The sequence below is a fragment of the Crocodylus siamensis genome, chromosome 5, assembly GCF_052110815.1.
Source record: "Crocodylus siamensis isolate JL-2025a chromosome 5, ASM5211081v1, whole genome shotgun sequence".
NCBI classification, from domain to species: Eukaryota; Metazoa; Chordata; order Crocodylia; family Crocodylidae; genus Crocodylus; species Crocodylus siamensis.
The window spans coordinates 81,302,607-81,327,052 of NC_143399.1; the positions used below are offsets into that span (position 1 = coordinate 81,302,607).

Here is a 24,446-nt window from a genome sequence, read left to right on the forward strand (position 1 = left end):
CTTCCCCCAGCCACACCTGACTGGATGATCTGAGGACAGCACTTGCAACTTCACCTCTGACTCCACCCCTTGCCCCAGCGCATGGCCGGGGGAGCTGCAGCACGGCCCTGCCCGCGTGTGTGGTGGACAGAGGCACTGGGTAAGTTCCCGCGTGGAGCTGGGGGCGCCTCGGGGCTGGGCCAGAGCTGCGGGCGTGTGGTTGCTGGAGCCGGGCTGGGCGGGAGGCAGGAGACAGCCCGGTCCAGAGGCGCTCTACGTCCTTGGCAGTTCAGGTCCTGCTAATGTAGCCTGCATGGCTGAGGATGGGAATCTGCATCCGGTTGCTCCTGCCCCGCCTCCCCGCCCCAACATGAGCCTGTGCCCGTGCCCTGCGCTGCTGGAGCGGCCCCGTGCAGGAGGCCAAGCAGCGGCTGCTGGCACTGCCGGCCCACACCTGCCTCCTCACCCACCCGCCTCAAGCCAGCCCCGCTGCCCTGCCAGTCTCCCCCCAGCCGCTGCAGCTCTCTGGGCCTGGCCGGCCGTGCGCGAGGCCCCGAGGGGGTCGCTTCTCATGTGCTGGGATAGGAGGAGCCCGGCCCGCAGAAGCGGCAGTGGAGCCGTGTGCCGCTTGGGATGGGACGAGCCTGCACCGCGTTGCAGTCCCGAGCTGCACATGGCTCCGCTGCCGCTTCTGCGGGCCGGTGCAGGCCTGGCCGGCCCCTCCTGTCCCCAGCAGCACATGAGACGCCAGCTTCAGCTAAGTGCTGCTTTTCCTGGCTGGTGCTGACCTGGTTCTGCCCAGGCGGGTCCTGCAGCACCATGTCAACCTGGGCATGGGACTGGCAGTCCAGGTGGGCCCCAGGTCAACCCCAGCCTGGCCCTGTAGCTCCTGCAGCACCATGTCAACCCGGGCATGCATGCCATGTCAACCAGCACCATGTCAACCCCTGCAACTTCATTGGTGTCAAAGGTCATGTGACATCACTTCCTGATGTGATACCACTTCCTGTGAGGTCTTTGAATATGGCTTGCCAGCCCACTGAGTGATAAAAAGTTTGTGATCTGGTCCCACATTCAAGAAGGTTGGACGCCCCTGGTCTAGCCCATGGCATTCAGAAGCATAGTCACACAACTATTGTGGTGGAAATTCTTGAAAATGTTGGGTGATCACTTCAGGCAAGAAAGTGAGAAACTATTAGAATGCATCAATGAGACACATTTCCTTTAGATACATGAGCAAAAACAAATCCTTTACGAGCAGTTTCAGGGTCTTTACAGTGGGGTCGACCAGAGCTGTTTTTTTAGGCGCAGAGCATAGAGGTTGAATATTCCATGTCCTGCATGGGAAATTGTGGAATGGAATGGAAACATTTTTTTCATGCAGCGACATTGGCAGTCTGCATTCACCCATGACTGTGGAAGCTCTCTGTCATGTATGGGTCATGTATGGTTTGATCTATACTGTTCAAGCACATAGGCTATCATTTTGGTATGTGGTAACATACCATTTCTCACCCTCCTAGTGAGAACATTCTTCCCAACCTAAACTTTCTTTGCTGTAACTTGAGACTGTTGCTCCTTGTTCTGTCATATGCCACCACTGAGAATAGTCTAGCTCCATCTTCTTTTGAACCCCTCCTCAGGGAGTTAAAAGTTGCTATCACATTCCCTCAGTCTTCTCTTTGCTAGACTAAATAAGCCCAGTTCCCTCAGTCTTCCCTTATAAGTCATGTCCCCCAACCCCCTCATCATTTTTGTTGCCCTCCACTGGACTCTCTCCAATTTGTCCTCATCCTTTCTGTAGTGGTGGGGGCAAAACTGAACACAGTACTCCAGATGTGACCTCACCAGGCCACATCTATTCAGTTCTGAATAGAGGGGAATAATCACTTCCCTTGATCTGCTGGCAACATTCCTACTAATGCAGACCAGTATGCTGTTAGCCTTCTTGGCAACAAGTGCACACTGATTTATATCCAGTGTATTGTTCGCTGTAACCCCCAGGTCCTTTTCTGCAAAGCTTCTACTACCAGTTGGTCCCTAGCCTATAGTGGTATATGGGATTGTTCTTTCCTAAGTACATGCCTTAGCACTTGTTCTTGTTGAACCTCATGAGATTTCTTTTGGCTAAATCCTCCAATTTGTCTAGATCTCTCTGAATCCTAAACCTACCCTCCTGCATATCTACTACTCCTGGCAGCTTGGAGTCATCTGCGAACTCACTTAGGGTGCAATCCATTCCATCTTTCAGATTGCTAATGAAAATATTGAACAAAACTGGCCCCAGGACTGACCCCTGGGGCTCTCTACTTGATAATGGCTGCCAACTAGACCTTAAGCCATTGATCACTACCCATTGAGCCTGATTATCCAGCCAGCTTTCTATATACCTTACAGTCCATTCATCTAATCCATACTTCCTCAGCCTGCTTGCAAGAATGCTGTGGAAGATTGTATAAAAAGCCTTACTAAAGTCAAGGTATATCACCTCCACAGAGCCAATCACCTCATCATAGAAGGCAATCAGGTTGGTCAGGCATGACTTGTCCTTGGTGAATCTAAGCTAACATTTCCTCATCACTCTTTTCTCCTCAAAGTGCTTAGAAATGGATTGCTTGAGGACCTGCTCTATGATTTTTCCAGGGACTGAGGTGAGGCTGAGTGGTTTGTAGTTCGCTGGATCCTCCTCCTTCTCTTTCTTAAAGATGGGCACTATATTTACCCTTTTTCCATTGTCTGGGACTTCCCCTGATCATCACAAGTTTTCAAAGATAATGCCCAGCGGCTCTGAAATCACATCAATCAACTCGCTAAGCACTCTCGGAAGTACTGCATCTGGCCGTATGGATTTGTACACATCCAGTTTTTCTAAATAGTCCCTAACCACTGAGGGCTGCTTACTTTCTCAGGTGCAGTGGGAACTGACATTGCCTCTGAAGACCGAGGTAAAAATGGCATTGATCTGGGGGAACGTTTGTTCACCAGAGCACCCCAAGGGATGACGAGGTCAAATGGTTATAAACTACTGCAAGACCGTTTCAGGCTGGACATAAGGAAGAATTTCTTTACTGTCCGAGCCCCCAAGGTCTGGAACAGTCTGCCAGCGGAGGTCGTTCAAGCACCTACTCTGAACACTTTCAAGAGCAAATTGGATGCTTATCTTGCTGGGATCCTATGACCCCAGCTGACTTCCTGCCCTTTGGGCGGGGGGCTGGACTCGATGATCTTCTGAAGTCCCTTTCAGCCCTAATATCTATGAAATCTATGGAATCTATGAAATACGCCTTGTGGATCAGCGACCTTGTGCAGCCCTCTTTTCCCAAATCCTCAGCATCTGCTATAAGAGTCTGGGCATCAGGCTCACTGGCCTCCTGAATCTTTGCACGGATCTCCTGCCCAGATTCAGGCATCTCAGGCAACTGTTGGGCTAGCAGGCTACTCTTCTTAATCTCCCCCTCCTCAGAACTGTCACTAGGGTAGAATTTTCCCAGTAGGTGTATGGCAAGTCTTGGTAGTAAAGCAGGAAAGAGGGGTCTTACTGGTAAGAATCTATATTTGCTTCTGGCTGCATTAGCCTGGTCTTGGAAAACATATGGTCTATTTTTGAGGGTTTCCCAACAGGGTTTGGAAAATTGTCAGTCCAGGGCTTCCAGTCTTGGTCTCACCTCTATACTTGCTATGATTGGCTCAGTGCTGCTCTCAGGGACAGCCAACATCCCTGAAACCCATGCTGATTGGGCAAGGGCAGCAGGGAAGTTCTTAGAGGGGTCACAACCCTCCACTACTAGATAGGTTGTGCGCATGTATCTGATCTGGGGGAGGGCCAAGACTTCTGGGTCCCCTAGGGTGGGCCATAACAGTGAGGAGAAGCAGGCTTTGGGGTCAGGTGGGTGGAACTTCTGGGATCATGGACCATGTCACATGGCAGGGGCTGATGGTTACCAACAGCTAATAATGCCAAGATTGCAGGGTCAGTCCCTATAAGGACCAAAAGAACTTCCCTGCTTTAGGCAGGGGGTTTGACTAACTGACTTCTTGAGGTCCCTTCCAGCCTTACTTCTCTATTATTCTATGGCCACTAACATGGCAGCAAGGGGAGGTGGGTTTTGGAGTCATATGGACAGTGCTACCAGGATCAGAGACCAGGTGAGGAGGCAGAGACTTCTACAAATTACATGGCAGCCAACATGGAGGTGAGGGTGCGGGTCTTGGGGGATCATGTGGGTGAAACTATCAGAGTCAAGGACCATGTGACAAGGCAGGACTTCTGGTTCTAAGATGGTGATCATGGTGATGACCACCTTCAAAGGGCGTGCTTCTGGGGCAAGGGGTGGCAAAGGTCAGGGGTTAGGGAAAGGACTTCCAGTTCCAAGATAGAGGCTAGGGGTTGGGGCGTCTGTCAAGGGGAGGGCTTAAGGATTGACAAGATGTGTACCCCTTATATTACTCAGGCACAGGGATGGGGGATGTGCCTCCAGGCCACTTCTGCAGTCCCCAGGAAGTACAGCCCCAGCAGCTCCAGCGTAGGCCAGCTGCAGTGGGCAGGAACTTGTCTCTCCCAGGACACTACCTGGCAGCAGGAGGTAGGAGATAGGAGGAAGAGGGGAAGGGATAGAGAGAGAAGGTAGGGGCAGGGGACAACCCTCTGAGCATGGAGGGGAAGAGATGGCAGAACCTTCCTCGGGACTTAGAAAGGGATGCAGGAGCAGCAGCCAATAGCTTGCCTGCCCCAGTAGGGATGGGGATCAGAGGGAAGAGACAAGGACTGAGAAATGCAGGCACTCCTTCAGTGCTGCACCCCCACTTTACAAAATCCTGGAACCATTCCTTACCTTGCCTCAAAAGAACAGCCTGAAAAGGAGCATCTATGATTGCATGCAGACATCATGGCTGGCCCTGAGGAACATATACCATGCTCAGAGAACTCAAGGAGTGGGTTACTGACCACCATCATATCGTGGCATATATGCAATACCTACCTACTCACAAACATGTGGGAGTAGGTATGTATAGACCTTTGGAAGTTAAAGAACTGTTCTTGGGGTCCAGGAATGTAGGATGTTGACTATTTGTAGAAACTCTCACATTGTCTGTCTCCAGGTGCGGGGATCTGCAAGGAATGTGATGTAGTCTAGAGTGTGTGGCCGGGAGCCAAAGAGTTGGCATGATGGCTGAAGCCTGTGGTCCAAAAGGAGCCCAAAGCCAATAGGACCAGGGCAGTCCTGATCTTGTTAGGCAAAATGGGTGGTGTAGGATGCCTCCAGGCTGCCCTGAGCAGACCACTGAGGCACTTCATGGGATTTGGCATGAGACAACATTGCTGTACGCAAACCCAATCACTCAGTTCCTTGAAGGCAAGGTATGCATGGGGCTGAGGCTGCAATTGACACTGGCATGGGCCTGTCTGCATGGATGCTGCTGTAACCAGCCACTTGGCTGGGGCTTTGGCATCCTTGAGGCCATCCCTAGGGGGTGTTCACCCTGAGAGGTACATAGCCACCAAATTGCCAATGTCAGGGTTTGTGTTATGTCCTCATCTGTTTTCTGGCCTCCCCTTACCCAGTCCTTCCCCTCCAGTGTACTACATGCACAATCCTTACTAGGGTGTCCTCCCTGTGCCCTCCATGGGATCTTCTACCCCACTGCAGTGGTAGGTCTGGCATGAAGGGTGGGGCCCAAAACAGTTCTACCAGTGTAGTCCACAGGCATGTTCCCAAACCAGAAGTTCAGCAGCAAGCCTGCTCTGGACTCATCCTCAGTGCCTTCTCGACTCCTCAGTCTGCAGCAGGCCTGAGAGGCTAAAGGAGCAAGCCTGCAGTACCCATCAATGTACTTCTAGATTTAGACTGGAGACTCAAATCGCTCTGATGTACATTTAGTCTCTACAGAGTGTTCTGGGACCTACACCCACTAAGATGCAGGCAAACTCAATTCTGGCCACATCTGCACGTGTGTGGCAGTGAGCTGCACTTGGGTCTTTCCCCAGACCACATCCTGCCTTGTTGCTCTAGTTCATCCTCAGGCACCTGTTGTAGCAATTTTGCCACCAGAGGTACATCTCTAATGTATCAACCCTGGAGATGCCTTTGGCTCCTGTGATAGTGATTGTGGAGGCCACCAGATGGGACACTATGCAACTGAAATGCTCCCCTGTGCCTCCTGAAGGCCCTGCTGAAGGCAGATCTTGGTCCACACCCTTATGTGAGGTGCTATTCCACCCTGCTAATATGCTTCAAAAATGGTTAACACATCTAGTTTTATAATGTACCCTTGGAAGCACGCTAGACCGGGCAATATCCCTTATTCTGGATCCTCAGGGTGCCAAGAGCCCTGGGGCAGGTCTTCTGGCTGAAGCATCCGGTGGAGAGGTGTTTCCCTCACCCTCCAGAAATATACATCCAAGCCCAATGAACAAATGGGTTTCTTTATTGTACACAACTATATACAACAAATCAAGAAGAGGTAATATATAGATAGATCTTATCAACGGTGAATAATAAATTCAGTCTTGAATCCAATCTGCCAGTAAGTGAACAACTCTAACATGGTGGGTGGTCCCCTTACAGCAAACCCCTCACTAATCACACTCAGGGGTCAAATCTTTTTGAAGCCAATTTCCCTTCAGAACGACCCAGCTTCCCACTGCAACACCAGCAACACGGGTCTCGCTGTGGGCGCCTCCCTCAGCCTCGCCTCACCCCAAACGCCGGCCCGGGGATGCGGGGATGAATGGCTTCCTCTCATCGCTCCTGAAAACAGACCTGCAAACGCTACGGGCTTAAGTGTCTCCCCAGCCCCGCTGAGGTTTGGGCCTCCTCAGCCTTCCTCCTCCGGGCCCTCTCGCCTCGCGGCAGGTCTCTCCTTCCCGCAGCCCCGACTGCCCCCAGCTCCCAGACAGCCCGCGGCCGCCGCCGCCCCTTCCCTTCCCTTCCCTTCCCTTCCCTTCCCCGCGTCCCCGGGCACCTGCGGCCTGAACCTGCAGCTCCGCACCCGGTGGGAAAGCCGGGCCGGGCAGCCAGGCTCTCCCTCGCCCTGGCACCGGCTCCTGGAGCGGGCTTCAGCCCCGGTGCCTGCGGCCGGGCCGGGCTGGGCCGCGCCTCCGCGCTGGAGCCGGCTCCCCTGCCTCTGCTCGCGCTCCTCGGCTGGTTTGGAATGCCGGCACAGCCAATCAGAGCCCTTGGCTCGCAGCGGGGCCCTGTCACCGCGGTCATGGTCCAATAAGACGCAGGCACGGCGCGCGGCGTGTCGTTGTGCTCGCAAAACTTGCTCGCGTTTGGCAGCGCTTTCTCCACAGGGAGCGGCAGCGGCAGCGCCTGCCCCTTGGCCGGCAGCCTGCTACAATGATGTGCCGTCGTCTGGGCCTGAAGGAGAAGGACGCAGCCGCATTTGGCGTTACTGGTTTTCCAGGGGTTGTAGCAGGGTGGACTAGGACCGTGCTCCGTTCCCCAGCCCCAGTAAGTGCAATAGGATCCGGCCCCACATGGCCAGGTGGAAGGGGGGGGATGCTCTTTGCCTGGGCACTGCCAACAGTTTTGGTTGTCTGTTCAGTGGAATGGGATTTTGTCCAAGGTATCCCTGTGCCTAAGCCCCATGCAGGGCATAATCAAGTAAATGCACACAGAGACTGCCTAATGCACAGTGACAGTGCAGGGAACAGTCAGTCACACAAAAATATAGGAGGTGGTGGTGTCCACCTTCTACTCTAGTGCCAGGCTCCTATAACACTCATGCAAGAAATGGGAAATCAGGGCTATAGGGCTGCCTCAGCCAGGACGGGTGCGCTCTCCTCCAACCATAAGAGTGCCCTAATCATGAGGCTGAAGAATGGGCCGCTTGAGGAAAGCCTATACCCCTGCCTGGGTAGTTCCTGGTGGGATGCCAAGCCCTGTCAGGACTAGCTGGAGCTGCCAGTATTCAGGAGAGGACCCTCTATATTTTAGCTCTTTTCATGGCAGCCGAGTTGTGCCTCTCAGCAGGTATGTGCTGCCAGGGAGAAGAAGGCCTGGGAGAAGGTAAGCCTAATAAAGGCATCTCTTGGTTGCAACCAGGTGCTCCACAGCATTGCTTCTACTATGCAGGAAGCACAGTGACTGGTGACAGGTAGTGAGCCAAGGGTGTACTCAGGGGTTGAAGCAGCTCTGTCTGGTTGGTTGCCCTGGTTTTAAAAAGTCCCCAAACAGAAGTGCAGAATATCATAGAATCATAAAAAGTTAGGGTTGGAAGGGACCTCAGGAGGTCATCTAGTCTAACCCCCTGCTCAAATCAGGACCATCCCCAAACAGATCATTTCAGCCAAAGCCTTGTCTAGCCAGGTTTTCAAAACATCCAAGGATGGAGCTTCCATCACCTCTCTAGGTAACTTATTCCAGTGTTTACTACCCTCCTAGTGAGAAAATTCTTCCTAACCTAAACTTCCTTTGCTGTAACTTGAGACTGTTGCTCCTTGTTCTGTCATATGCCACCACTGAGAATAGTCTAGCTCCATCTTCTTTTGAACCTCTCTTCAGGAAGTTAAAGGTTGCTATCACATTTCCTCAGTCTTCTCTTTGCTAGACTAAATAAGTCCAGTTCCCTCAGTCTTCCCTTATAAGTCATGTCCCCCAACCCCCTCATCATTTTTGTTGCCCTCCACTGGACTCTCTCCAATTTGTCCTCATCCTTTCTGTAGTGGTGGGGGCAAAACTGAACACAGTACTCCAGATGTGGCCTCACTGGTGCTGAATAGAAGGGAATACTCACTTCCCTTGATCTACTGGCAACACACCTACCAATACAGCCCAGTATGCCATTAGTCTTCTTTGCAACTAGGGCACACTGCTTATTCATATTCAGTTTACTGTCCACTATAACCCCCAGGTCCTTTTCTAGAGCTGCTGCCCAGCCAGTCAGCCCCAGCCTGTACTGGTCCATGGATTGTTCCACTGTAAGTGCAGGACTTTGCACTTGCTCTTTTGAACCTCATGAGATTCCTTTTGGACCAATCCTCCAATTTGTCTAAGTCATTCTGAATCCTAACTCTACCCTCCAGCATATCTACTACTCCCTGCAGCTTGGTGTCATCTGCAGACTTGCTGAGGGTGTACTCTATGCCATCTTCCAGATCACTGATGAAGAAGTTGAACCAAACTGGCCCCAGGACCAACACTTGATACTGGTTGCTAACTAGACATCAAGCCATTGATTACTACTCTTTGAGCCCAGTGCTGCAGTTAGTTTTCTATCAACCTTACAGTCCATTCATCCAGCCCATACATTTTTTAGCTTACCTGGGAGTATGTCGTGGGAGACAGTATCAAAAGCCTTGCTCAAATCAAAGTACACCACATCCACCAGTTTCCCCCCATCCACAGAGCCAGTCATCTCATCATAGAAGGCAAGCAGGTTGGTTACGCCTGGTTTGGTCATGACTTGCCCCTGGTGAATCGATGGTGAGTATTTCTAATCATCTTTTTCTCCTCCAAGTGCTTAGAAATGGATTCCTTGAGGATGTGCTCCATGATATTTTCATGGACTGAGGTGAGGCTGACTGGTCTGTAGTTCCCTGGATTCTCCTTTTTCCCTTCTTAAACATGGGCACGATGTTTGCCCTTTCCAGTCATCCAGGACCTCTCCTGATCACCATGGACAATGGATCATCCAACTCCTTCCACCTCCTCTGGTGCATCCCATCCAGCCCCATGGACTTGTACACATCCAACTTTTTGAAGTAGTCCCTAAACTGTTCTTTCACCCCTGAGGACTGCTTATCTCCTCTCCAAACTGTCCTGCCAGCAACCTGCCCCTCAGCATCCAGGAGGGAGGTGCCCCCAGAGAGATGAATAGCAGGCTTCATGCCTGGTGTTATGCAGCACCTGTATCTTCCTGTTTGCATATGAATGTTAAGAATACTGTAAAGTACGCATTGTGTAATATAATTTATTGCATGCATTGGAAATGTGATATGAATGTGTAACAGAAGGGGAACAACCTTGCAGAGTCCTGACACTGTGATTCTGGACTGCAAATCCCAGAGACTTTGGGGGAAGCAGGAAGTGGACTCCCACAGCTGGCTATGTGCCAGAGTGCTGGGGTTGGATGGAGAGAGAGCGAGCCCAAAACAGTGCAGCCAGAGGGAAGTCTCTGTACAGTACAGATGAACCACAGACTGATTGCACATGACCTCTGACCTAGAGACCTGCACAGGGCAACTCTGGACTAAAGGCTGGTTCTTGGGAAAACCTTTGGAGGTTGAGTTTCAGGAGTAATGACCACTACCTGTTTACTTGCCTTTGAGTGTACGTTGTTATACTTTGAATGCCTAGTTACCTGTATTTGTTCCTTCCATTTGGCCTGTTGGCCTATGACTCTAATTCCTAGGATGCTGTATATGAAAAGTGAGCAAACCCCTTGTTGGCTGTAGTGATTGTGCCTGACACTGCAGGGGTTTGCTACAATACTAATGCAGAGCAAATACTAATCCAGAGATCAAGCTGTGGTAGAGCAGAGAAGAGTCAAACCAGTTATGTGGAGAAAAGCTTGAGGGTTGGTTTGGAGGGCCCCATTGTGGGGCCCTATACAGGGATCTGGAAGGCTGTGGCACATGGAGGACAGGGAAACATTGAGGGGCAAAAACAGCATGAAATAATCACTTATTCTGACAACCTCCTTGTCTTCACAGTCTACAGAGAGGCTAATCCAGGAACTGCTCTCCCTAACTGAGGGAGATGGCATTGCATTGCAGACACTCTCTCCTTGATTCAGGGGCATGTACCAAACACAGGCATGACTCCATTCTGGATGTTTTATTCCCAACAGACACTGGCTGCTTGCATCTGTCTGGGTTAATCAGAAGAGTCTCACTGACGTGTGCTGTCTGGTCTCCAAGAGAAACTTCATCCAGCCCATCTCAGACTTTCCTAGGCCCCATCTGGTCAGAGTACAGCTTTCACAGTGCAGCTTCTTCTCTCATCAGCCATGTTGTGTCACTGCCAGCATCCTCAGGGAGCTCTTCCTTTTTTGCCAGGCATGCTGTATCCTGGAATGGGGTCTGGGCTCTGGCTTGTTGGGTTTTCAACTCCCCCAGGTCCACATGGTCTGTAAATCAAAAGGAATGTGCCAAGGAACACAGGTGCTAAGTAAACACGGATTCCACCTCCCCTCCCTGCCAGCTAGGGCTGTGTGTCCATTCACTGGATAGCAAAGCTATTAACCCCCTAGAGGCTTTGGTCTCCTGGTGGAGGTGCGCTGGATGGGGCAGTGGGACACATAGACACTTGGCTTGTTTGCACTCCTGCCTCTGCTGCCTTGGGCCCTGAGTAGGCTGCTGCTTTGCTCTGTACCTGCGACCCTTCTCACTGCATCTGCTTTTGCTGTCTTCTCACTATAGAAAGGCACCTGCATCTGCAGAACAGGAGGTACCCATGGCACCACCATCATAGCGGGGCACCCAGAAGGTAGTTCCCTTCTTAACGTGTGCTTGCATTTAAGAATAAGTCCAAAACTCAAAATGAAGAGAAAAGTATTCTTACCTGTAAGCATTTAAAATCAATCTAGTGTCATTCCTCTTTTACTGAGAGGCTGTGAATACCCTATTTGCTCTTGACCCTTGTTCTGCCTGAAGCTAGCCGGCCTCTCTTGTGCAATCAGAACCCTCTTCCTACCCTACTCTATAAGTCAGGACCTGGAAAAGCCCTGAAACTTCAGAGGATCCTAAGGATCCTCTCTCTCTGTACCTTGACCCACTTGTGGGAGTCCTGCCACTCCCTGTCCTCAACACACTAACAGCAAACACCATTTCAGACAGCATGTACCACTCAGGGTGCTGGGCCCAAATGCTTCCAGCATGGAGCCTTGCACCTTTCCTGTGCTAGGAGAAAAAGTTGGCAGTGGTGAACTGGTCTGAAGAGGAGCTGCCTATACCATCCTGTGCTGAGACATGGAGACGGCTGTGTGCTGAGACATGGAGCCAGCTCCACAACAACAGCCGTCTCCTTCGCCTCCCCACCTGCTGGTTTAATTATACATCCTCTTTACCCTGCACACAAGATGCCATCTCTCCCTATATGGTTACTTACCCAACACAAAACCCACAGGCCACTCTCACCACCCACCTCACAGGTGCAGTCCCCAATGAAAGTATCTCGTGTGGGAGAATGTGACAGGGTGCTTGGTACACCTGTTACTAAGAGAGGAGGTTGCCTGTGGAGCAGCCTGTAGGTGGTGAGTGGGGCTGATGACAGTCAGCTGATCAAAAGTGGACTGGGCTTGAGCCATATAATATAAGCCCTGGGCTGGTCAGGCAGTCTACCCCTGAGTGCCAGTAGGAGGAGTTCTTGGCAGCATGGCAATTGCTAACTTCTGAGCTGGGGTAAGCCACACAGAGACCTTTGAAGAGATAAGCCTGGGAACAGAAGTGGGTGAGCCCATAGCCTAGAGAAGGATGGCAGAGAGCAGGGGGCCAGGGTACCTGAAGCCCAGCTAGCAAGTAGACCAGAGGGGCCAGGGGCTTGGCACTCAGGAGAAGCTAGCCAGGCCTTAGAACAGACAGGCTTGGGAGCAGAGGGACCGGGGACCCCATGGCCAAGAGGGCTGCTGAGGAATGATATGGTGGTTGTAGAAGGGACTGAAAGGGAGGCAAGGAGGTCCCCACCGGCCCTGAAGGAGAGAGCCTGAGCCCATTAGGGGATACAGTGTGGGGGTCAAAACAGTAGAGGGCCTGGGACACAGGGAGTGAGCTATAGCCCAGGAAGGACTAGGTACTTGAGAAGAATGTCCAGTGCTGGGGAGGTGGGGCCCGGGGAGGGCCAGTGCCCAGGAGGGACTAGTGTGCATTGAGATAAACTCCAGTGCCTGGGCCTGCCAGCAGGCAGAGAGTTGTATTAGCAGCGCCAGAGTCCAGGGCCTGGGGGGTGTCCAGTGCCCAGAGGGACTAAAGCACAAACATCTGGTGCCTGGGGGAGACTTGAGTGCAAATGTCCAGTGCCGATGGGGACGGACCTGGAGGATCCAGTGCCCAGGAGGGACAAGCGTGCACTGAGAGAAGCTCCAGTGCCTGGGGCCTGCCAGCAGGCAGAGAGTTAGGTTGGCACATCACCTGCCTGGCCTGGGAATGGGTGTTGGGGAGGATGAAGCCCACAAAACTAACCCTTAAGGCAATGACCATGAGCATCTGTGGTCTTAAGAATAAGACCAGGCTTGGGAAGCCTTGGGGCAGGCTCCCTTTCATTAGAAATTAATAACATCTAGGCATGGTGGGCCAGAAACTGGAAGAGGGCCCCAAGGGCAGCCAGGTTAGCAAGGGCTCAGCAGCTACCAGGGGGCATCGTGACCATCCTTGGGATGGGCACTTGCTACAGAGGGGCAGAGAGAGGGGTTCACAGAGGCACTTCAGCAAGGTGGATTTTCTGACCCTTTTTCAAATCAAATTGATTCCACAGCTGTCCCTTTTGGGGGGATACTGTGCACCATGGCACTTTTCATCTGGACAGGCTGAGTCCTACCAACTACTGCACTTTCTAGTCTCACTTTTCATCTTGAAGGACAGGAGAACAGGTTTGTGAACTTAAATGAATGGATTTGCTCTGCATCCCTGGAGGGTGCAGAGTTCTACAACATCCATTTTGAAGAGGGAATCTGGCCACAAGCACAGCTGCAGCTCATATTAAGAATGAAGGTTGGCAAACTGCACCCATCTAAAGCAATGAGTGCTTATATAGTGGAGGGAGATGCAAGAAACATACAATGAGAACAGGCAGAGTACACCTTCTACTCGGGCAATCCAGCCAGGTCGAGTCAAAATGAAATAGAACTTTAAAGTCAATGTGGACTCTGAAAGTTTAAATGAAAGGAAATGGAAATAAAAAGGAACTGTGAAGCTGAAATTAAATCAGAAACCTGAGGGAGCAAAATATTCCCCTGGACACAAATAGCATTGACATTTTTCTATCAAAAATTGAGTTGAAACTAACCTGTTTCTGCAAAATGCTTCCATTTTGGCAAAGCAAAACTCCTCTATGGATCAGCTCTACAGCATGCTGGTATTCCAGCCCTACTTTGGGTAGGAAGAAAGCAGCCCTCCTCACCATGTATACCACTTGGCTACACAGTGGGCGCATATACCTGAGATGCGGGAAGCAGACTTATTTGCTGTGTGGTAAAGCATCGCTGTCTATGCATGTACAGCAATTAGGGCGCAATAGACTAATTTACTGTGCTGCTGGATATTTGCATCACAGTACAAGTAGTATCCGGCAGCGCAATAAATTACTGCACTTAAATGCACGTGTAGACAGTGATGTCAGGATTAGTTTACTCTGGCTCAAACTGAGCTGGAGTATATCCAATCGCATTAATTGGACATGTAGATGGGCCCAGTGGGCTCTTACCTAGGAAGTGTCCAAGAGTTTCATCCTGCTGCTTCCTCTTCTTCCTCAGGAATATGATAGCCACACAGAGCAGTACAGTGACTACAGCCAGGCCCAAGAGCAGCAGTGTCAGATAGGAGTTAGCAGTAACAGGTTCTGGGGAGAGGAAGTGAGGAATTCAGTTGTGCCTGCTATGGGAAGGCAATCTGCCCAGGAATGTTCCTTTCCCAGCGCCACTTCAAACCAGTCCTCGCATGCCTCTCGGCACTGAGTCCCTTCCCCATTCTGGGACTACTCTATCTATCACCGAGGCCAATTCCCCCACCCCAGAAGAGCCATGATGGCCACTTCCAGCCTCCCTCTAAAATTCCCTAAATCATCACGAATGCTCTGTACCCACACCTGGCACTAGAGTGGGAAGGGGGGGAAGCACTCTATACTGCACCACAAGCCTTGTGCTAGAGCCCAGTGCTTAGACAGGAAGCTTCACAGAGGGAGTTTTCCCACCTTCCTCCCTGCAGCACAGGGCCCAAAGCAGCACTGGACTGGAACTGAGTTCAGCAAGGAAGAGTGCCCTGATTTTCCACCCCTCTCGCTGTATCGCAGCTCCCTAGAGCAGTGGTTCTCACCTTCTTAGACGCAAGGTACCCCCCCTCCAAAACTTTCTGGAATGTAGTGATATCCAATGTCAAGACTAATTAATTTCTTACACTGATTACCTCCTTGGCCCCTGCATCACCCTTAAGAGGTTCTCATAAGGTTTTAGGGCAGGCAGGGTGCCCCTGGGAGCACAGCAGGGGGTGGTGCATGGTGCTCAGTGCTGGCAGGGGTTGCTCAGCAGGGCAGACTGGGGAGTTTCAGGGTGGGCCTTTAGAGCCCTGAAGGAGGTAGGTTTCCCTTGAGAGAGTGCAGGCAGCCACTGGGGTAGAGGCTGGTGCCAGGTGAAGGCAGCGGAGGCAGAACTCTTCTGTACCCTGCTCTTTCTGTTCTCTGCCTCTTCCCTGCCCCCTTCTCTACCACAGAAGATGAGTATGGTCTCCTATGCTGTGGCCACTCTTTTGGGGACTTGAATCCCAGTGCCCAGACACACCATTCCCCACAGCTGTTCCCACAAGCTTCAGGAACATGAAAGGAGCAGGGAAATGAGCTGGGCTGAAAATTGTGGCCCTGTATCTGACTACCCATAGTGGACTGTACTACTTGGATGATGAGGTTGGTCAGCACAAGGGCTGCCAGAGGCGGGGGTTGTGCTTTCCAGCTTGGCTTTTTCCCCAGCTCCTCCCATGCTCCTGGAATTGTAGTGTTGTGGAGGGGGAAGCTAACATTTAAAAAAAAAAATTGAGGTGGCACCTGCAATAGCAGGGACAGAACATGACAACAAAGGAAGTCCTGTCTGCATTGTTAGCCACTCTCAGGAGTGCCTCAGGCAGATCTCTCATTTTCTCCTCTGATTGCATTTTCAGAAACATTTCATGCAAGTGTCATGCCAATATTTAACTTGTATCTCTAAGGAAGTTGAACTCCTCCTGGTTCTCTTTAGAGGTAATCCCAGATAGTCCAGACAGTATTTTTCACTCTAGAGATCCCAGTTCCTTTCCTAATAGAGTCCTGAACTGTCAGTCCTCTGCCCTGTCCCGCTCACAGCCTGTTACTTTTCTTAATGGAATTAGGAATGGTGCCTCCAACATCCAGTTATCAATACCACTTCTGCCACACACTTCTACTACACACTTACACATGGTAAAAAGTTGACGTCCTGGAAGTCTCTTCTGCTTTCAGGGAAGAAAGAGAGGTAAACAAGGCAAACGCACTGTAGATCACAGCTGCTGCACCAATGGCAAGCTTTTTTGTCACAGAAGTACAGATGGAAGATCCCTAATATCCCCTCTGCAAAGTTCCAGAGAAACTCTCCTCTGCCGCTTTTTAGGTGTTTCTCTGTAAGCAGGCAAAGTAGTGTTCTGGTGGGCATGACAGAATGTGGTATTGTTTGGGTATATTTCTGTTGTAATATCGTGCATGCCTCAGTTTCCTTAAGTTGAGTGTGTGCCATTATATAAAAGGCAGCAATGGGTTAACTTCAACCCTTGACCATGGGAGAATGAATTGTTGGTTCTGTCATGCATCTACTGGAGTTGGTAGAGAACAGACCAGCAGTAAGTGAAAGAATTATTTACCTGGAGAAATTGTACCTGGGCTATTTGGTGCAAGCCACTATAACTGATGATTACCTTCCAAAGGATGACATCCAATAGATGGATCAAAGAAAGTCTGCATGAGAAGCTAGCTTGAAAAGGGCACACACAGTGATCCCAGGGATGCACAGAGACAGAGTGGATCCCAAAAAGACACAGCTGCCTAGGTCTGTGTCCTGTGTAAGGATGGGCTCAGCTTAAGTTGGGCATAGCTATTGTGATCCCCGAGGCTCTTCAGCTTGATCAATAAGCTCTGTTTTGTTTTGGAAATGTTGCCTGCCTTGCTAAAGGTCACCTTTGCTAATATTCCTTCCCCTGAAATAGTATACTGTTTCCACTGGGAGCTGAGAGGTATCAAGTGATGATAACTTAGATGCCCAGCCTCAGGTTCAAACAAGCCAGGAGACTTCCTCCACTGGAAGCTATGCCTAGGCTGGCTTCAAGAGGTGCTCAGAGAGACTATGTAAAAGCTAGGAGTCACAAACACGAGCCATTTTGTAGAGTCTATGACAGCTGGTCAATAGGCAATAACTGTTGAGTATAATACTCAGGGGGATTCTTGCACACCTGATTGGTAGGGACCTACCTAAATCATGGTTTCACAGATTTCGTAGAAACTGCAAAAAAACCAGTGTGGTCCATGACTGCTGTGATTTCTGGGAAATCTGTCACTGGATGTGATTTTCCACAAAATCAATAAAAAGTGGTATTGAGGTAGACTGAGTGAAGGCCCCCTCTGCCAATCAGCAGTGAGGGACAGGGCTGCCACAAAATGCCCATGAAATCAGTTCTGCATGCTATGAGTGAGCTGCAAAAAACCCAGTCTCACTGTGACAATGTAGGTAAGTCCCTACTGACAATTAACAGCATAGGGGAACACAGTGATGTTGCCTTAAAAATGGTATTTAAAGGTTTGTTTTTTGGGAATTGGCTTATAGCATGTTGGTGTACCCCCGGCAGGCGGTTGAGAAGCAGGGAGTCCCCTAGCTGGTTGATGAGCAGGGACATGGAGGGGACTTCCAGAAACCAGAGGGGTTCTAGAAACCAGTGGCAAAACCAGAAGCGCTGGCGGCAAAACTGGGACAGCCACTGGCAAAACCGGAGTTCCCTTGCTTCTCCACACCACTGCTGCATACCCCTTGGGGCCTTACTAAGTACCCCCAGGGGTATGCGTAGCCCTGGTTGACAACCTCTGGCTTATAGGCATAGATATATGCATTAGAATTGTTTAAGCGGGGCAGCAGGGATTTAATGATTTCTAAAGAGCTTGGGCCTCACAGTCATATGAGATCACAGCCTTGGAAGCAGACAGGCCATAACAATGCCAATGGATGAACAACTAGTTTGGAAACTGAGGGAGTATGTACTATACTGCCCATAACACAAGATAAAAGTGACACCAGCAAACAAGGCCTGAGAGCAGGGGGGCCTGAGTCCTGGTTTTGGGGGAACAGACCAAATTAGGAGAAGGCCTAGAAAGAACAAATTAGCAGGTGTGCATGTGATGGGCTTGGAATGTGTTGACGACATAGCACATGGACACTGTGATCACAGAGAGACAACCAACCAGAGACAGCCATGAAGAGTTATCAGGAGGGAAGGGAAATACAAAAGCAGAGACCTGAGAATAACAAAGGGACCCTCCCTGTCCCTCCTCATTCTTCTCCCTGAGAGGGTTCCTTTACCTGTCCCCATCCCCTGGGAAGGGTCCCAAAGGCCACTATGAACAGAGGGCATATTACCAGCCCATCTCATCCACCCTACTGGAGTGGGGTTGTGGGCTTTGGCATCCCACCTCCAGACTGCTGACATCTTACACCTAAGAAAGAGCCTCAAAGTGAAGATTGCATCCTGACCAGATGTACCTGGACTCTGATGACAGCCCTAGGAGTTGGTAGAAATATAGAATTGCATGATTGTTTGTATTGCTTCATTTTGTTACCACTGTGTATCAATAAATGTGCCTATTATCGAATGGAAAGGTCAAAACATCGCCTCTGGGTCCTAAATCCAGAACCAACAAGTGACTTCAACTGGTTGTTGCACCCATATCATATGGAAGTGAAGAAAAGACAAGAGCCCTCTTCTCAAATACTAAGAATATAAGCATGCACTTTTTAGGAGTATTTTTTTTTTAAATCAGTGACCACAGATAAATTGCAAACAATAGTTCTGAATAGCCTGATCTCTGGCCCACTGATGTAAATTTTTGTAAAGCTTGGAATATTGAAAAAGTTCTAGAACACTGAAAGCGTGATCATCAGAAAGGACTCGAATAATCTAGATAACTATATCTTGGCTAGCCCTGGTATCATTTTCAGATAAAATGAAAATCTGCTGACTGAAATCAATAAAGAATTAAAAGATAGGCATATACTTAATGCTTATCAACATGTTTTTAGGGAAAACAGGTCTTTTCAAGCAAATGTTATTTCCTTTTATGTTCAAAGATTTGATCAATAAAAATATCTTCTTAACACGCAACAATAGACCAACACTTAAATTTTATATGGGGGTGGACTCAATACTATGCAATATTTTGATTTAAAAAATGAGCCCTAGCCAAAAAACTGGTTAATGAACCGATCTCCGAAGTTAGTGAAAATTCATCATTCAAGGGATATGTTTTTAGTAGGGTTCCAGGGGAATGAGTATTAGGCCTGAAACTACAACAGCGTTTCATCAGTGAAATCACGAAAACATGAAATCACTGCTTATTAAATGTACAATTTACAGAATGATAAATAATGATAAAGGCAGGGCAGACACAGAATGATCTGCTTGGTAGGCTACATCTGTTCAAAGAAAATATAATACATATTTTCATATGGGTGCAAAATCTTGTATCTGGGAACAAGGAACAAAGGCCATGCCTACAGAATCATGGGCTCATAGGCTGCAAGCAGATGTTACATTTATCCCAGGATAAATTATTTTATCTCGGAACAAACTTCAAGTGTATGGACATCCAGGTCCTTTATCTTAGGATAAATCCTAAAAAAATGTTTCCCAGATAAAAGGGAGTAACAGTTTATCCCAGGCTACTGCAAAGTATACCTAAACAGTCATCCTGAGATAGCATCGTTGAATCAACAGCAGAAAAGCAGCACTGCATTTTGCCACTCACTGAAATCTGATTAGAAAAGTGATGTGTATACATGCCAATCCCAAGATATTTTTATTCTGGGGCATATCTACGCAAGACATTTACTGTGGAGTTGTGTAATTAGCTCTGCAGCAAATGGCTCAGTGGGTATGACTACATGAGATGCTTTACTGCACATTAGACTAATCTAATGCGCAGTAAAGTGTTACCGTCTATACCTGCACAGCAATTACTGTGCAGTTGATTAGTCTAATGCACTGTTTTCTAGTACCTGTAGATACAAGTAATAGAAATTGGTGCATTAAACTAACGTGCTGAAGTGAACATGTAGATGTTGACTAGGAGCAAACTGGTCCTAGGCAGCCTAGGCAGCAGGGGGCCATAGAAGGCAGGGAGTGCTGCCTGGTTCAGTGGGAAGCTGCCTCCCAGCCACGTGGAGATCAGGACCTGGCAGCCAGGACAGCTCTTCCAGCTATGTGGAGATCAGGACAGGTCCCAGACTCCAGGTATCTGGGAGGTTGCTGCTTGGCTGTTGGGACAGCTCTCCCCTGCCTGACGGAGATTCGGACCAGCCCCTGTGCCCCCTGACAGTCTGGGGCTGGTACCCAGCAGAGCCTGGGAATCCCCCTGGCTGCTGCAGGGGTGCAGAGTAGGGCAGGAGCAGCCTTTGAATGAACTGCTTCTGTCAGGAGCAAATTTGCTCCCAACAGTCACTTATTCAGATGTGTGCGGAGTCCCAGTTTAATGCGCTTGAATTTTCTGCACAGAAAATTCAGGGACATTAATTACATGTGTAGACATGCCCAGCTTGAGGGTGAGGGGAACTGCAATCCACCTGCCTCACCCTCCAGTGCAGGCTGGGCAAACCCCAGATGGAACTCCCTGGCCTCCCTTCTCTCCTTCCTATTCTGAAGACAACACCAGGGACAGGACTGGGTTACATCTACCCAGCCCTGCTGCTGACACAAGTTAATGAACCCTCATGTATTGAGGATTCAGATTGTTGCATGATCGGGCACTTCTAAAGTACTCTGCAGCTGTGCTCTTCCGTCAGGACATGGCTGTAGAGTGCTTCAGGGGCCTGATCATGATACAAACCATCAATTTTGTCAGTGCAAAGAGAGGAAGCAGTTGGTAGATGTACACAAGGAAGAAGACGATTTCATGTACCCCACTACAGAGGAAGGCAAAAACCCCACAGTCCATCCATCTGACCATGGGGTAAAAATCCTTTTTGTTCCCAAATATAGTTTCATAATTGGCAGGGTCAGAAGGGACCTGAGTAGGTCATCAAGTCTGACCACCTGCTATGGGCAGGAAAGAATGCTGGGGTCAAACGACCCCGGCTAGGTGATATGGTGATTGTCTGATCCTAAGTGGAAAAGCAAAACCCTATAGCCAGAAAGTTCTGGGGTGTTTTAGTCCGAGCATGAGCAAGGGATAACCAAACACCCTCCGCTCTACAGTGCAACCAGGGGACTGCAAACATAACTCCCCAACCAGGGAGCCAGAACGCCTCTTTCTCTCTATAAACTTATCCCAACTGTTTCTCCTCATCCTCCTAGTTTGGTGTTCTCTCACAGAAACCCAGCATCACCCTCTCTAGGTGTGGGGTGGCATAGAACCTAGGTCTCCTGCTCCCCTAATGAGTACCCTAATCCTGAGGCTATCATTGGCAACTAAAACAGGGGAAGACCACCCTTGTTTTTCTCCCCATGAGTCATGGCATTTTTTACAGCTGCAATTTCAGGGTTTACCTGGCCTTATATGCATACCTGAGCAAGGATATGGTACCACATCTATCAATCCATAGTGTAGCCCTGTGGAGCGTGCTTAGGGGGCGTGCCACCCTACTATTGTGTCTGTTTTCTGCGTGACAAACTCTATGTGTTTGTGTGGTGCTTAATGCTTATCTGCATATCTCTATGGGTTCTGAGGGGCCAAGGCTTACCATGACTTCTGTTATAGTCTAAAGCAGAGGGACTCTCAGCTCAGGAGTTCCAAAGTAGGTAGAGGGGAAGTCTCAGGTAAGAGTCTTCCCAGGTAGATGCTGTTGCTATTGCACTTGCCCATACAGCTTTGAAGAGAGACTAGCTGTTGATGTAGAAGTCTTTCTAGTGCAGTGGTCCCAAAGGTTCAGCTTTTTATCCAGCCCCTGGGTCTGAGTTGACCCACATGCTGCCATACTGGCACTGGTGTGCAGGGCTCTGGATGCACACCACACACAGAGCCTGCTCCGGCTGCTGGAGTCTGCTACATGCAGCACCCGCTCTGTGACCAAAGTCACCTGTTCCAGCCAGTCTAGGATCTGCACCGCATATAGCATGTCACCCCACCCCCAGACCAGCTGGAGTAGTAGGCACTGCATGTAGCATGGGTCTTGGAGTGGCCAGAGTAGGTGCTGCGTGCAGTGTACATGCTGGGACCCGTGTTACACACCTACTTCATCCAGTCCATTCCAGTCTAGGGTTTCCATCACATGCAGTGTTCCCCACTTTCACCAGTCATTCTGGGGTGTATGCTGTATGTGGCACAGTCCTTGACAGGGTTGGGTTGAGGGAGCAGGAAAACATGTAGCATGCATCCCAGGCTGTCCAAAGCAGGCACCATGTGGAGTTTGGGTCCTAACATGGGGAGGCAAGAAGGCGGTGGAGGTGGGGAAGTTCATGGACCTAATCCAGTCCATGGACAGGCTCCATACCATTCATCTGGTTTGCAGAGCCAGGTGAGTTTGACAGCCCTGTTCTAGTCGGTTCAAGCTGGGACCTGCTACCCACTTGTGGAGCAACTCCATTGGTGGCAGTGAGCAGCAGCACAGCAGCAACTGCCCCGCCCCCACCAAGTGACAGTGAGCAGCAACAATAAGTAAAGCAGGGGCTCCTAGTGATGGTGTGCACCAAGAGAGCAGCAAGCAGTGACAATGGCAGCAGCAGAACATGCCACCTAGCAGCAGCAAGGAGCAACGTGTGTGATAGAACAGTATCCCCAGCAGTGGTGAGGCAGGGGAAAGCTTGGACTACCACCTATACTGTCTTTAATGGCTACCAAGTTCATCCTGCATGGAACTAAGAGGGAGTTTTGAACATAGTGACTGTGATTAATTGTTGATAGTTGGTTAAGGTGCTCTCAAGTTTATTTCTTTGTCCCAGTTCCCTTCCCCTTCAATTAACCCTGTCATAGTTCAATGTTGCTTGCAAATGGGGAAGTTTGTTCGCATTGGATCAAAATTTATTTTCCCAGGTTTCTGGGTGGGGACTCGAGCTAAGATAATGAATTTGTGCAAAACCCCTAAATTGAACTTGTCTCTTGTTACAGCCACCCTGCACCTTGCAGAAGGGTTACAGCTGTGTGGACACTTGGAACCAGATGTGAACTGCAAACTGTGCATGCCAAAACCTGCTATTACATTACATACGTATGTATTATTTTGATGTATTATTTTATTTGATGTATTATTTTGATATCTAATGTGAAATAAAATTCAGCCCAAAATGCAGCCAAGTTCTATGCTGTGAGTTACGGGGACAGATGCATCATCTACATATGTTACCAGCAACACAGTTGATCAGAAGGTGATCACTGACTACAGGAGAGAGAGCACCTTCTTGCACACAATTCCCCACAGGTTTCCATGAAGCACCTCAGCTCTCGCCCTAGACAGCTCTAGAATGGGGAGAGACAAACAGCCCTCAGGAAATAAATGCTCAGAGAGATTCCTGTACATCTGATCTTTAGGGACTGCAAAGGAAGTAGTAGCCCCTGCTAATGAAGCATATGCTGTATAAAGTATGACATGGGCAAGGTTGTGAGAGTGACTGCAAGGGGAATGTGGCCATCCAGCAAGTGGCATGAAGGGGAATTACCTGAACACACAACACTGGCATCGTTTCCATGCTGACAAGTATGGTATCTCCAAGGCGTAGCCCCGCATTCAGAGAGGGCAGCTTCTGTTCCTGTGCAGTTCACCTTAGCCAGCCAGATGGGGTCATGTCCATATCCGAAGTGAGCACCCCCAGGGGCCAATAACACTGGCCCACAGTCCAGCTGCCTGCACACCACTCCAGCATCCTGCAAGTCCCAGCTGTAATCACACACTGTTCCCCACTGCTGGTCATAAAGCACTTCAACCCTGCCAGCACAGCGATGGGAACCATTCACCAGCCTGAGCTCTGCTGGCTCTGAAATGGGAATGATACAAGATTCAGAGATGTTAAGTGAAAGGGGTCCATCACAAGCCTTGAGTCCAATCTCTCACATAACGCCTGCTGTACAACCTCACCCAGAAGTTCTTGTACCCAGCCAACAACTTCAGCCTGGCTTAACACAGATCTTCCAGTAACTGCAAAGACACCTCAGCATATGATGTCAGTGTAGCTATCCCTCCAAACTGTAAATATGTCTTGAAGCAATATCAGTGTTTTGTGGGGCAAGAGGATGGGGTATAAATAAGGATTACCTGAGCACACCACACTGGCAGCTTTTCCATGGTGACAATTATGGTCTCCCCAAGGTTTAACCTTGCAGTCAGTGAGGGCTGCTTCTGTCCCTATGCAGCTTACTTCGTCTAGCCAGATGGGGTCATATCCATGTCCGAAATGAGAACCCCGAGGGGCCGATAAAGGATTTCCACATCCCAGCTGCCTGCACACTACTCCAGCATCCAGCAAGTCCCAGTCGTCATCACACACAGTTCCCCACTTCTGGTCATGGAGCACTTCGACTCTCCCAGCACAACGATTTGAGCCATTCACTAGTCGAAGCTCAAGAGGGCCTGAAATGAGGAAGTATACAAACACCCCCCCATGGAGATAAAAGGTCAGGTAGATT

The 24,446-nt window shown here is 49.7% G+C and overlaps 1 protein-coding gene and 1 long non-coding RNA gene across 2 annotated transcripts in view; one reads left to right on the forward strand and one right to left on the reverse strand.

Moving 5' to 3' along the window:
- LOC149864357 (uncharacterized) lies at positions 1 to 24,258 on the forward strand. The gene is made up of 3 exons (XR_016442645.1): positions 1 to 139; positions 22,935 to 23,034; positions 24,174 to 24,258. It is a non-coding gene; the product is annotated as an uncharacterized LOC149864357 (long non-coding RNA).
- LOC149864358 (scavenger receptor cysteine-rich domain-containing protein DMBT1-like) overlaps positions 6,388 to 24,446 on the reverse strand; it is a 68,136-nt gene continuing 50,077 nt past the window's right edge. The window contains exons 15-18 of the mRNA XM_090049526.1: positions 24,076 to 24,390; positions 23,483 to 23,797; positions 14,343 to 14,477; positions 6,388 to 11,052 (exon numbers count right to left, since the gene is read on the reverse strand). Coding sequence (XP_089905652.1) covers positions 10,904 to 11,052; positions 14,343 to 14,477; positions 23,483 to 23,797; positions 24,076 to 24,390 — 914 coding nt within the window. The 3' untranslated portion in view covers positions 6,388 to 10,903. The remainder of the gene's footprint in view (positions 11,053 to 14,342; positions 14,478 to 23,482; positions 23,798 to 24,075; positions 24,391 to 24,446) is intronic.